Raw genomic sequence first — 12295 nt, 5'->3', positions numbered from 1 at the left:
GCTGCAAAAGGTGTCAGGGTTCTGTTACAGAACTGGAACAGTTTACACAGTGCTGAACTGTGAGTGACCATGTGGCTCAGTCTGCCCAGATTGTTGCTTGTATTTCATTAACCTTTGACTATTAGATGTTCTTATAGGCACTTTAGTATTGCCAGTGTAACAGTAAGGCTTCCGTCCCTCTTCTCGCTCCTCCCTGGGCTCGAACCAGCAACACAACGACAACAGCCACCACATCGAAGCAGCATTGCCCATGCAGAGCAAGGGAAACAACCACCCCAAGGCACAGAGCGAGTGACTTTTGAAACGCTATTAGCGTGCACTAACTAGCTAGCCATTTCACTTCGGTTACACCAGCCTCATCTCGGGAGTTGATAGGCTTGAAGTCATAAACAGCGCAATGCTTGACGCACAATGAAGAGCTGCTGGCAAAACGCACGAATGTGCTGTTTGAATGAATGTTTACGCGCCTGCTTCTGCCTACCACCGCTCAGTCAGATGCTTGTATGCTCAGTCAGATTATATGCAACGCAGGACACGCTAGATAATATCTAGTAATATCATCAAACATGTGTAGTTAACTAATGATGATTGATTTGGTTTTTTATAAAATACGTTTATTGCTAGCTAGCAATTTACCTTGGCTTACTGCATTCGCGTAACAGGCAGTCTCCTTGTCGAGTGCAATGAGAGAGAGGCAGGTCGTTATTGCGTTGGACTAGTTGACTGTAAGGTTGCAAGAATGGATCCCCCGAGCTGACAAGGTGAAAATCTGTCATTCTGCCCCTGAACGAGGCAGTTAACCCACCGTTCCTAGGCCGTCATTGAAAATAAGAATGTGTTCTTAACTGACTTGCCTAGTTAAATAAGGGTAGAGAAAAAAAAGGCAAATCGGCACCCAAAAATACAGATTTCCAATTGTTATGAAAACTCGAAATCGGCCCTAATTAATTGGCCATTCCGATTTAATCGGTCGACCTCCAATCCAGAGATCCTAACTGCTCTCTTCATCTGTTGTGCTTTTGCAGCCTGAGCGAGAGCTTCTTCATGGTGAAGGGTGCCGCCCTCTTCCTGCAGCAGGGCAGCAGTCCTCAGGACCAGAAAGCACATCCCCACCACAAACATGCAGGTGAGTACCTACCACACAACCAAAGGACAGGACCCGATGGAAGTTTGGGCTGCCAGGCAAAGTGGGTAAATGGTCCCAAAACTCAGACTAATTAACTTCATTACCCTGTCCATCTTAGAGAGTGTTGTTATGGTTTTGTCTGGTTAGCCTATTTGTTGCTTTGTCTGATGAGTGTCTCTACATGCTGTCTTGGAAAGCACATCAGATGAGTGAGTGCTCCCAGAGTTGAGGTGAAGGGACAGTGTCCGGCTGATTATTGGCATGTTCCAGACGTGTCGTGTGTAGCTTAGGCAGATTAGTGGTTAAGTAGGCCTACAGTATGTGTGGCTACTGGTTGTGTTCATTAGTAGGTCTACAGTATGTGTGGCTGCTGGTTGTGCTCATTAGTAGGCCTACTTTTGTTCCATATCAATCAAAACAGGACACTGAGGATTTGGCAGTAGTGCTGTCCCCGACAACAACAAAAGTCATCTGTTCTTTCGACCAATCAATTTTTAAACATGTCGTTTTCCACACCCTATGTTTTGTAAAAAAATTGCTATATACAGTGGCAGTCAAAAGTTTGGACACACCTACTCATTCAAGGGTTTTTATTTATTTGTACTATTTTCTACATTGTAGAATAATATGAAATAACACATATGAAATAACACATATGGAATCATGTAGTAACCAAAAAAGTGTTAAATCAAAAATACATTTTAGATTTTAGATTCTTAAAAAAATAGCTATACTTTGCTTTGATGACAACTTTGCACACTCTTGGCCTTCTCTCAACCAGCGTCATAAGGAATGGTTTTCCAACAGTCTTGAAGGAGTTCCTACATATGCTGAGCACTTGTTGGCTGCTTTTCCTTCACTCTGCGGTCCAACTCATCCCAAATCATCTCAATTGGGTTGAGGTTGGTGATTGTGGAGGCCAGGTCATCTGATGCAGCACTCCATCACTCTCCTTGGTCAAATAGCCCTGAAGCAGCCTTGATGTATGTTTTAGGTCATTGTCCTGTTGAAAAATAAATGATAGTTCCACTAAGCACAAACCAGATGGGATGGCATATCACTGCAGAATGCTGTGGTAGCCATGCTGGTTAAGTGTACCTTGAGTTTTAAATAAATTACCAACAGTGGCACCAGCAAAGCACCATTACACCACCTCCTCCGTGCTTCACGGTGGGAACCACACATGCGGAGATCATCTGTTCACCTACTCTGCGTCTCACAAAGACACGGTGGTTGGAACCAAAAATCTCATCAGTCCAAAGGACAGATTTCCACCTGTCTAATGTCCATTGCTCGTGTTTCATGGCCCAAGCAAGACTCTTCTTCTTGGTGTCCTTTAGTAGTGGTTTCTTTGCAGCAATTCGACCATGAAGGCCTGATTCACGTAGTCTCCTCTGAACAGTTGATGTTGAGATGTGTATGTTACTTGAACTCTGTGAAGCATTTATTTGGGCTGCAATCTGAGGTGCAGTTAACTCTAATGAACTTATCCTCTGCAGCAGAGGTAACTCTGGGTCTTCCTTTCCTGTGGTTGTCCTCATGAGAGCCAGTTTGATGATAGCGCTTGATGGTTTTTGCGACTGCACTTGGAGAAACTTTCAAAGTTCTTGACATTTTCCGCATTGACTGACCTTCATGTCTTAAAGTAATGATGGACTGTCGTTTCTCTTTGCTTATTTGAGCTGTTTTTGCCATAATATGGGGGCTATCTTCTGTATACCACAACTACCGTGTTATAACACAACTGATTGGCTCAAACGCATTAAGAAGGAAAGACATTCCACAAATGAACTTTTAACAAGGCACACCTGTTAACTGAAATGCATTCCAGGTGACTGACTACCTTATGAAGCTGGATGAGAGAATGCCAAGAGTGTGCCAAGCTGTCACCAAGGCAAAGTGTGTCTACTTTGAAGAATCTCAAATATAAAATATATTTTGATTTAACTTTTTAGTTTACAAAATGATTTCATTGTTTTGTCTTCACTATTATTCTACAATGTAGAAAATAGTAAAAATAAAGAATTTCTTGAATGAGTAGGTGTGTCCAAACCTTTGACGGGTACTGTACATTTGTATTTGTACTTTCAGCCAGGAAAGATTGACATGCATATTGTAGCAGGCTACACCAAGTTCAATAACAAAACAGGCACCAGTAGCACAATTAGAATGCAAATGGGAAGTTTATTAGGAGTTTTTGTACATGGGAATTCACCAGTCACCTCACAGTCCACAAGCTGTGAACATTGTCTGTTCCATTTTCCAGGGGTAGTCCTCACACTTGGGTTCTCAGCCAATCTGGTCTGATACACAAGGGAGGGTAGTCCGACAGTCCAGGTCACAACGGGTACTCTCTCTCTCTCTCTCTCTCTCTCTCTCTCTCTCTCTCTATACCTCTCTCTCTCTCTCTCTCTCTCTCTCTCTATACCTCTCTCTCTCTCTATACCTCTCTCTCTCTCTATACCTCTCTCTCTCTATACCTCTCTCTCTCTCTCTCTCTATACCTCTCTCTCTCTCTATACCTCTCTCTCTCTCTCCTATACCTCTCTCTCTCTCTCTCTATACCTCTCTCTCTCTCTCTCTCTCTCTATACCTCTCTCTCTCTCTCTCTCTCTATACCTCTCTCTCTCTCCTCTCTACTCTCTCTCTCTCTCTCTCTACCTCTCTCTCTATACCTCTCTCTCTATACCTCTCTCTCTCTCTCTCTCTCTCTCTCTCTATACCTCTCTCTCTCTCTCTATATATATATATATATATCTCTCTCTCTATACCTCTCTCTCTCTCTACCTCTCTCTCTCTCTCTCTCTATACCTCTCTCTCTCTACCTCTCTCTCTCTCTATACCTCTCTCTCTCTCTCTCTATACCTCTCTCTCTCTCTCTATACCTCTCTCTCTCTCTCTCTCTCTATACCTCTCTCTCTCTCTATACCTCTCTCTCTCTATACCTCTCTATACCTCTCTCTCTCTCTATACCTCTCTCTCTCTCTCTCTCTCTCTATACCTCTCTCTCTATACCTCTCTCTCTCTCTCTCTCTCTCTCTCTCTCTCTCTCTCTATACCCTCTCTCTCTCTCTCTCTCTATATATATATCTCTCTCTCTCTATACCTCTCTCTCTCTCTCTACCTCTCTCTCTCTCTCTCTCTCTATACCTCTCTCTCTCTCTATACCTCTCTCTCTCTACCTCTCTCTCTCTCTCTCTATACCTCTCTCTCTCTCTACCTCTCTCTCTCTCTCTATATCTCTCTCTCTCTCTATACCTCTCTCTCTCTCTACCTCTCTCTCTCTATACATCTCTCTACCTCTCTCTCTATACCTCTCTCTACCTCTCTCTCTATACCTCTCTCTCTCTCTCTCTCTCTATACCTCTCTCTCTCTCTCTATACCTCTCTCTCTCTCTCTCTCTATACCTCTCTCTCTCTCTCTCTCTCTCTCTCTCTCTCTCTATACCTCTCTCTCTCTCTCTCTCTCTCTCTCTACCTCTCTCTCTCTCTCTCTCTCTACTCTCTCTCTCTCTCTCTCTCTCTCTCTCTCTATACCTCTCTCTCTCTCTCTATACCTCTCTCTATACCTCTCTCTCTCTCTCTCTATACCTCTCTCTCTCTCTATATCTCTCTCTCTCTCTCTACTCTCTCTCTCTCTCTCTCTCTATATCTCTCTCTCTCTCTCTATACCTCTCTCTCTCTCTCTATACCTCTCTCTCTCTCTCTCTCTCTCTATACCTCTCTCTCTCTCTCTCTCTCTCTACCTCTCTCTCTCTCTCTCTCTATACCTCTCTCTCTCTCTCTCTATACCTCTCTCTCTCTCTCTCTATACCTCTCTCTATACCTCTCTCTCTCTCTCTCTCTCTCTCTATACCTCTCTCTCTCTCTCTCTCTCTATACCTCTCTCTCTCTCTCTCTCTCTCTACCTCTCTCTCTCTCTCTCTCTCTCTATACCTCTCTCTCTCTCTCTCTCTCTCTCTATACCTCTCTCTCTCTCTCTCTCTCTCTCTACTCTCTCTCTCTCTCTCTATACTCTCTCTCTCTCTCTCTCTCTATACCTCTCTCTCTATACCTCTCTCTCTCTCTCTCTATACCTCTCTCTCTCTCTCTCTATACCTCTCTCTCTCTCTCTATACCTCTCTCTCTCTCTCTCTATACCTCTCGCTCTCTCTCTCTCTATACCTCTCTCCCTCTCTCTCTCTATACCTCTCTCTCTCTATCTCTCTCTCTCTATACCTCTCTCTCTATACCTCTCTCTCTATACCTCTCTCTCTCTCTCTCTATACCTCTCTCTCTCTCTCTCTACCTCTCTCTCTATACCTCTCTCTCTCTCTCTCTATACCTCTCTCTATATATATATCCCTCTCTCTCTCTCTACCTCTCTCTCTCTCTCTATACCTCTCTCTCTATACCTCTCTCTATACCTCTCTCTCTCTCTCTATACCTCTCTCTCTCTCTCTCTCTATACCTCTCTCTCTCTCTCTCTCTCTATACCTCTCTCTCTCTCTCTCTCTCTACCTCTCTCTCTCTCTCTCTCTCTATACCTCTCAGACCATGAGAAACAAGATTCTCCAGTCTGATGAAATCCAGATTAAACTCTTTGGCCTGAATGTCAAGTGTCACGTCTGTAGGAAACCTGGCACCATCCCTGTGGTGAAGCATGGTGGTGGTAGCATCATGCTGTGGGGATGTTTTTCAGCAGCAGGGACTGGGAGACTAGTCAGGATTGAGACAAAGATGAACAGAGCAAAGTACAGAGAGATCCTTGATGAAAATCTGTTCCAGAGCACTCAGTACCTCAGACTGGGGCGAATGTTCACCTTCCAACAGGACCACGACCCTAAGCACACAGCCAAGACAACACTGTGGTGGCTTCGGGACAAGTCTCTGAATGTCCTTGAGTGGCCCAGCCAGAGCCCAGACTTGAATTTGATCGAACATCTCTGGAGAGACCTGAAAATAGCTGTGCAGCGATGCTCCCCATCCAAACTGACAGAGCTTGAGAGGATATGCAGAGAAGAATGGGAGAAACTCCCCAAATACAGGTGTGCCAAGCTTGTAGCGTCATACCCAAGAAGACTCAAGCCTGTAACCGATGCCAAAGGTGCTTCAACAAAGTACTGAGTAAAGGGTCTGAATACTTATGTAAATGTGATATTTCAGTTTTTTATTTCTAAAAACATGTTTTTATATTTGTCATTGTGGGTTATTGTGTGTAGATTGATGAGTAAAATAATATTTTAATACATTTTAGAATAAGGCTGTAACCCAATAATTTTGAAAAAGTCAAGGGGTCAGAATACTTTTTGAAGGCACTGTATATTTGTTACTGCTCGGTTCTAACGATCTTGGTCAACCAACAGCCCAATGACCAAACAGTCAACCAGTTGACAGTTGGGGTCAGCCCTATTTGGCAGTCATCTATTTTGTAACCTAGTCATCTATCTGCAAGTCTATTCAAAGCTTCAATGTCTTGCAAAGCCATATGGTAAACCATAGGACCTAGTATAAAAGGACATGAGTTTTTTAAAATGTAAAAACAATTTTTATTCCCCCACCTTTATTTAACCAGGTAGGCTAATTGAGAACACCTTTATTTAACCAGGTAGGCTAGTTGAGAACACCTTTATTTAACCAGGTAGGCTAGTTGAGAACACCTTTATTTAACCAGGTAGGCTAGTTGAGAACACCTTTATTTAACCAGGTAGGCTAGTTGAGAACAAGTTCTCATTTGCAACTGCGACCTGGCCAAGATAAAGCATAGCAATTCGACACATACAACAACACACAAGTTACACATGGAATAAACAAAACATACAGTCAATAATACAGTAGAACAAAAGACAACAAAAAGTCTATATACAGTGAGTGCAAATGAGGTAGGTTAAGGCAATAAATAGGCCTTGGTGGCAAAGTAATTACAATATAGAAATTAAACACTGGAATGGTAAATGTGCAGAAGGTTCCAGTGTTCAGCCACCCGTATAATGTAAAGTACGATATTTCAAGTATGATTCTAAGGCAAAGGTTTTAATTGGTTAAAAACAAGATCCTGCAGCTGCTTGGGAGAGCTTAACATGCACTCTCAATATCACAGAGAACCAGTTTTTGTTTCTCCCAATGCTGTTCTAGTTTTACTCTGTGAGCTAATATTTTGTTCATTTGATTTCAGTTGGTTTCTCATTTTTGGTTTCCTTGTTGAAGTGAATTCAAATGGAATTTGGAATGGTTTGCGTCACCAAGTGAATTGACTGAACTTGAGCACAATCAGGATTGGCTGCTAGCCCGCATTGAGTGATTGAGTTGGTAGGCAGTTATTGGAGGATGCAGTCATGTGTTTCTTATAGAGAAAGTGCTGCATTTGGAAAGTGAACAGTCCATTTTTCTTTAGGTTGTTTTCTGTAGGACAGAATGTTTTCAAACAGGATTGGATAATCTCCGTAGCCTGGCCTTTGGGTAATGTTTATCCTGTAGCTTACTGCCAGTGAACATTGCGCCTTGTAGTTAGAATACTTAGCGGTGCCCTCAGGTTGTGAGGTGACTGATTTCCGATCCATGAGCTGAGGCCACACTGTGCGGTTCCTTCTGCCTGAGTAACCAACCATTGCTGGCCCAAATCTTACTGGCCACTATCTTTTTGTTAGAGCAGTGGCAGTGGCAGGAGATGTCATGAAAACATCACCCAGTGAAGAACTTGCAGAACTTCCAAAACAAAAAGAAAGATACCTGCGTGTCAACTGATGTCGGCCTCAACCAAACCAAATTTAGAGATTAGCATTTGTCTCGGTTGTGAGTCTGAGCTGAGCTGAGAACTCCTGTAGCCCCTGGCTGTTAAGGCCCAGAACAGTTGCAGAGTAAAGTACTAACTTATTAATACATGTAAATGAATATATGTCTGAACGTGTCTTTATGAGGCGTCTACCTATGGATGCGCCATGAAGCAGGGGAACATGCCCAGAGCCAGCGTGGTGCCGACAGCTGTAATTAAAGCCGCCCAGGAGGAGAGGACATAGTTTGTTTGCCAGTCATCAGAATACCTTGACTGACACATGTTTGGCTGCCACTCTATACTGATCACTGTAGTGGTTAGAGTTGTCATTTAACGCTGCCATATCGAGTAGCCATCCCTTTTTGCTGTCTCTCTTAATGTCTCCCTCTCTACATAACTTAAAAGCATGCCTAATGTGTATTGGGGTGCACAATCGTGGATTGATTTGAAAACCACTAGAAGAGTCTTAAAATGTATTCTAAAACTCACAGGCAGCCAGTGCAGAGACTTTAAAACCGGTGTAACGTGTGCTCTCCATCAGGTCTTGGTCAGTACACTTGCTGCAGCATTCTGTATGTTTTGCAGTTGACCAATGGCTTTCTTGGGTACACCAGACAGAAGAGCATTGCAGTATTACGCCGCTGTCCGTTCTGAAGCTGCAACGTAATTTTGGCCATTCTGACTGAAATGTTCTGTTACCGAAATCCCTCATTTGTTTTATGAGAAACATTCCCTATTCCCTCAACCCTGTAAGCATCGTATGCATGTGACCAATAGGGCCTGACCTATAGTCTATCATAATCACATCAGTAAATTGGTTATAACAAAATCCGAACACAGTAATGGCGACAGAAAAATGGATCCCGAGGATGTGAAAAAGAAAAACGGGCAAATGTTTGTTGGTTTCTCAGGAGGGAAAGTGAAAAGTGGAAGATCTGTGGAAGACATTTGACTTAGTTGTGGAAACTACTGGATATCAATAAAAAGGAGGGCATATGAGCAAGTGTTTTCTGAGTATTATGTGCCAAACAATTGCTGTTAGATTACAATCTTATTTTAAAAAATGACCATTTAGAACAGTGTAAACAACACTAAATAAGTGTACCAGAGAGAATGTCTAACGGTAAAATATATATATATAAAGCCTTTATTACAGCAGACTGAAAACAGTTGCATTCGTAATTGTGGTTTATTTATTGTTTAGACTAATTATTCAAAGCTCCCTTCATTTAATTTTAAAACTAAAATGCTTGACTGCATTTCTGTCACGCCTTGGTCATTATATATGTTTTGTGTTCTTTATATATTTTGGTCAGGCCAGGGTGTGACATGGGTTTATGTGTTGGGTGCGTATTGGGGTTTGTTTAGCATTGGGATTGTGTATGATTAGGGGTGTGTCTAGTTAGGCTTGGCTGCCTGAGGCGGTTCTCAATTGGAGTCAGGTGATTCTCGTTGTCTCGGATTGGGAACCGTATTTAGGTAGCCTGAGTTCACTTTGTATTTGGTGGGTGATTGTCCTGTCTCTGTGTTATAGTCACCAGATGGGCTGTAATTAGTTTCACGTTCCGTTTGTTGTTTTGCTTTGTATGTTATTGAGTTATTTCATGTACGCATTCTTTCATTAAAGTCATGAGTAACCTACACGCTGCATTTTGGTCCGACTCTCTTTCTACAAACGAAGAACGCCGTTACAGAAACACCCACCACTCACGGACCGAGCAGCGTGTGAACTGGCAGGAGCTAAAGGACGACGTTATGGACAGCAGAAGTATGGAGTATACTACGTGGGAAGAAATCGACAGGTGGGCGGCCGACCCAGAGCGAGTGCAGGAGCCCGCCTGGGATTCCCTACAGCAATGCGAGGAGGGCTATAGACGTATGGATTCGAGAAGGAAAGCACGGCAATACAGAGCGAAAACGGAAAGTAACGGGGGAAAGCGCAGAGAGAGAGTGGCTGAGTCAGGAGTCAGACCTGAGCCTACTCTCCCTGTTAATCGTGAAGAACAGTTGCAGTGGGAGAGACTGCACCATTTGGAGATCTGGTCTTGGGAGAGGATATTAGACGGAAAAGGACCCTGGGCGCAGCCGGGAGAATATCGCCGTCCCAAGGAAGAAGCAGAGGCAGCCGGAGATAGGAGCCGACGATACGAGGGAACACGGTTGGCAAGGAAGCCGGTAAAGCAACCCCAAAAAATTATTGGGGGGGGGCTAGAAGGGAGAATAGTTATGCCAGGTAGGAAACCTGCGCATACTCCCTGTGCTCACCGTTGGGCTAGAGAGACCGGGCAGGCACCGTGTTATGCTATGGAGCGCACGGTGTTTCCAGTGCGGGTGCAGAGCCAGGTGCGGCACATACCAGCCCTTCCTATTGGCCGGGCTAGAGTGGGCATCGAGCCAGGTAAGCTTGGGCAGGCTCGGTGCTCAAGAGCTCCAGTGCGCCTGCACGGTCCGGTCTATCCAGAGCTACCTTCACACACCAGTCCTCCGGTAGCAGCTCCCCGCACCAGGCTTCCTGTGCGTGTCCTCAATCCAATATCACCAGTTCCAGCACCACGCACCAGGCCTTCAGTGCGCCTCGCCTGTTCAACACAGCCAGAGCCTTCCTTCCCTCCTACGCTGTCGGAGTCTCCCGCCTGTTCATCACAGCCAGAGCCTTCCTTCCCTCCTACGCTGTTGGAGTCTCCCGCCTGTTCAGCGCAGCCAGAGCCTGTCTCCTCTCCTGCGCTGCCGGAGCCTCCTGCCTGTTCGGAGCAGCCTGAGCTGCCAGTCTGCAGAGAGCTGTCAGTCTGCCAAGTGCTGTCAGTCTGCATGAAGCAGCCAGAGTTGTCAGTCTGCATGAAGCAGCCAGAGCTGTCAGGCTGCATGAAGCAGCCAGTGCTCCCAGTCTGCCCAGCGCCGCCAGTGCTCCCAGTCTGCCCAGCGTCGCCAGTCTGCCCAGCGTCGCCAGTCTGCCCAGCTCCGCCAGTGCTCCCAGTCTGCCCAGCGCCGCCAGTGCTCCGTCTGCCCAGCGCCGCCAGTGCTCCCAGTCTGCCCAGCGCCGCCAGTGCTCCCAGTCTGCCCAGCGCCGCCAGTGCTCCCCGTCTGCCCAGCGTCGCCAGTCTGCCCAGCGTCGCCAGTCTGCCCAGCGCCGCCAGTCTGCCAGGATCCGCCAGAAGTGCCAGACAACCAGTCTCTTCCAGATCTGCCAGACAACCAGTCTCTTCCAGATCTGCCAGACAACCAGTCTCTTCTAGATCTGCCAGACAACCAGTCTCTTCCAGATCTGCCAGACAACCAGTCTCTTCCAGATCTGCCAGACAACCAGAATCTTCCAGATCAGCCAGACAACCAGAATCTTCCAGATCTGCTTGTCAACCTGAATCTTCCAGTTCCGCCAGCCAGCCAGGATTTACCGGAGCCTACTACCTGCCTGAGCATCATCTCAGTACTGGGCTGCCTCTCAGTACTGGGATTCCTCTCAGTACTGGGTTTCCTCTCAGTACTGGGCTTCCCCTCAGTTCCGAGCTGCCTCTGTCCCGAGCTGCCCCTCTGTCCCGAGCTGCCCCTCTGTCCCGAGCTGCCCCTCTGTCCCGAGCTGCCCCTCTGTTACGAGCGGCTCCTCAGTTATGTGGGGATCTGGGTGAGGACTATTAGGCCATGGTCGGCGGAGAGGGTGGATTATCCCAGGACGCGAAGGGGAGGAACTATTACATTTATGGAGTAGGGTCCACGTCCCGAGCCGGAGCCGCCACCATGGACAGACGCCCACCCGGACCCTCCCTATGGTTTTGAGGTGCGTCCGGGAGTCCGCACCTTAGGGGGGGGTTCTGTCACGCCTTGGTCATTATATATGTTTTGTGTTCTTTATATATTTTGGTCAGGCCAGGGTGTGACATGGGTTTATGTGTTGGGTGCGTATTGGGGTTTGTTTAGCATTGGGATTGTGTATGATTAGGGGTGTGTCTAGTTAGGCTTGGCTGCCTGAGGCGGTTCTCAATTGGAGTCAGGTGATTCTCGTTGTCTCGGATTGGGAACCGTATTTAGGTAGCCTGAGTTCACTTTGTATTTGGTGGGTGATTGTCCTGTCTCTGTGTTATAGTCACCAGATAGGCTGTAATTAGTTTCACGTTCCGTTTGTTGTTTTGCTTTGTATGTTATTGAGTTATTTCATGTACGCATTCTTTCATTAAAGTCATGAGTAACCTACACGCTGCATTTCGGTCCGACTCTCTTTCTACAAATGAAGAACGCCGTTACAATTTCACAGCATGAATGTCTCGTGTGATGGCATGAATGTCTCGTGTGATGGCATGAATGTCTCGTGTGATGGCATGAATGTCTCGTGTGATGGCATGAATGAATGATTGATAAGGTAGAATTTATATTGAATTATAGGCCTAATGATAACTACGTTACTTATAATTATAAAGATGATCATA

General features: G+C 45.6%; 1 protein-coding gene across 5 annotated transcripts in view; it reads left to right on the top strand.

The window, feature by feature from the left end:
• The window catches only part of LOC115118910 (protein phosphatase Slingshot homolog 1-like), a 67930-nt gene that overhangs the window by 38422 nt on the left and 17213 nt on the right, over window positions 1–12295 (top strand). For all 5 annotated transcript variants that reach the window (XM_065011611.1, XM_029647639.2, XM_029647638.2 and 2 more), the window contains one exon: window positions 1026–1126. In XM_065011611.1, coding sequence (XP_064867683.1) covers window positions 1045–1126 — 82 coding nt within the window. In that variant the 5' untranslated portion in view covers window positions 1026–1044. The remainder of the gene's footprint in view (window positions 1–1025; window positions 1127–12295) is intronic.

Source organism: Oncorhynchus nerka, linkage group LG27 (assembly GCF_034236695.1).
Source record: "Oncorhynchus nerka isolate Pitt River linkage group LG27, Oner_Uvic_2.0, whole genome shotgun sequence".
Taxonomy (NCBI): Eukaryota; Metazoa; Chordata; class Actinopteri; order Salmoniformes; family Salmonidae; genus Oncorhynchus; species Oncorhynchus nerka.
This window is presented reverse-complemented; position numbering and strand designations above follow the sequence as displayed.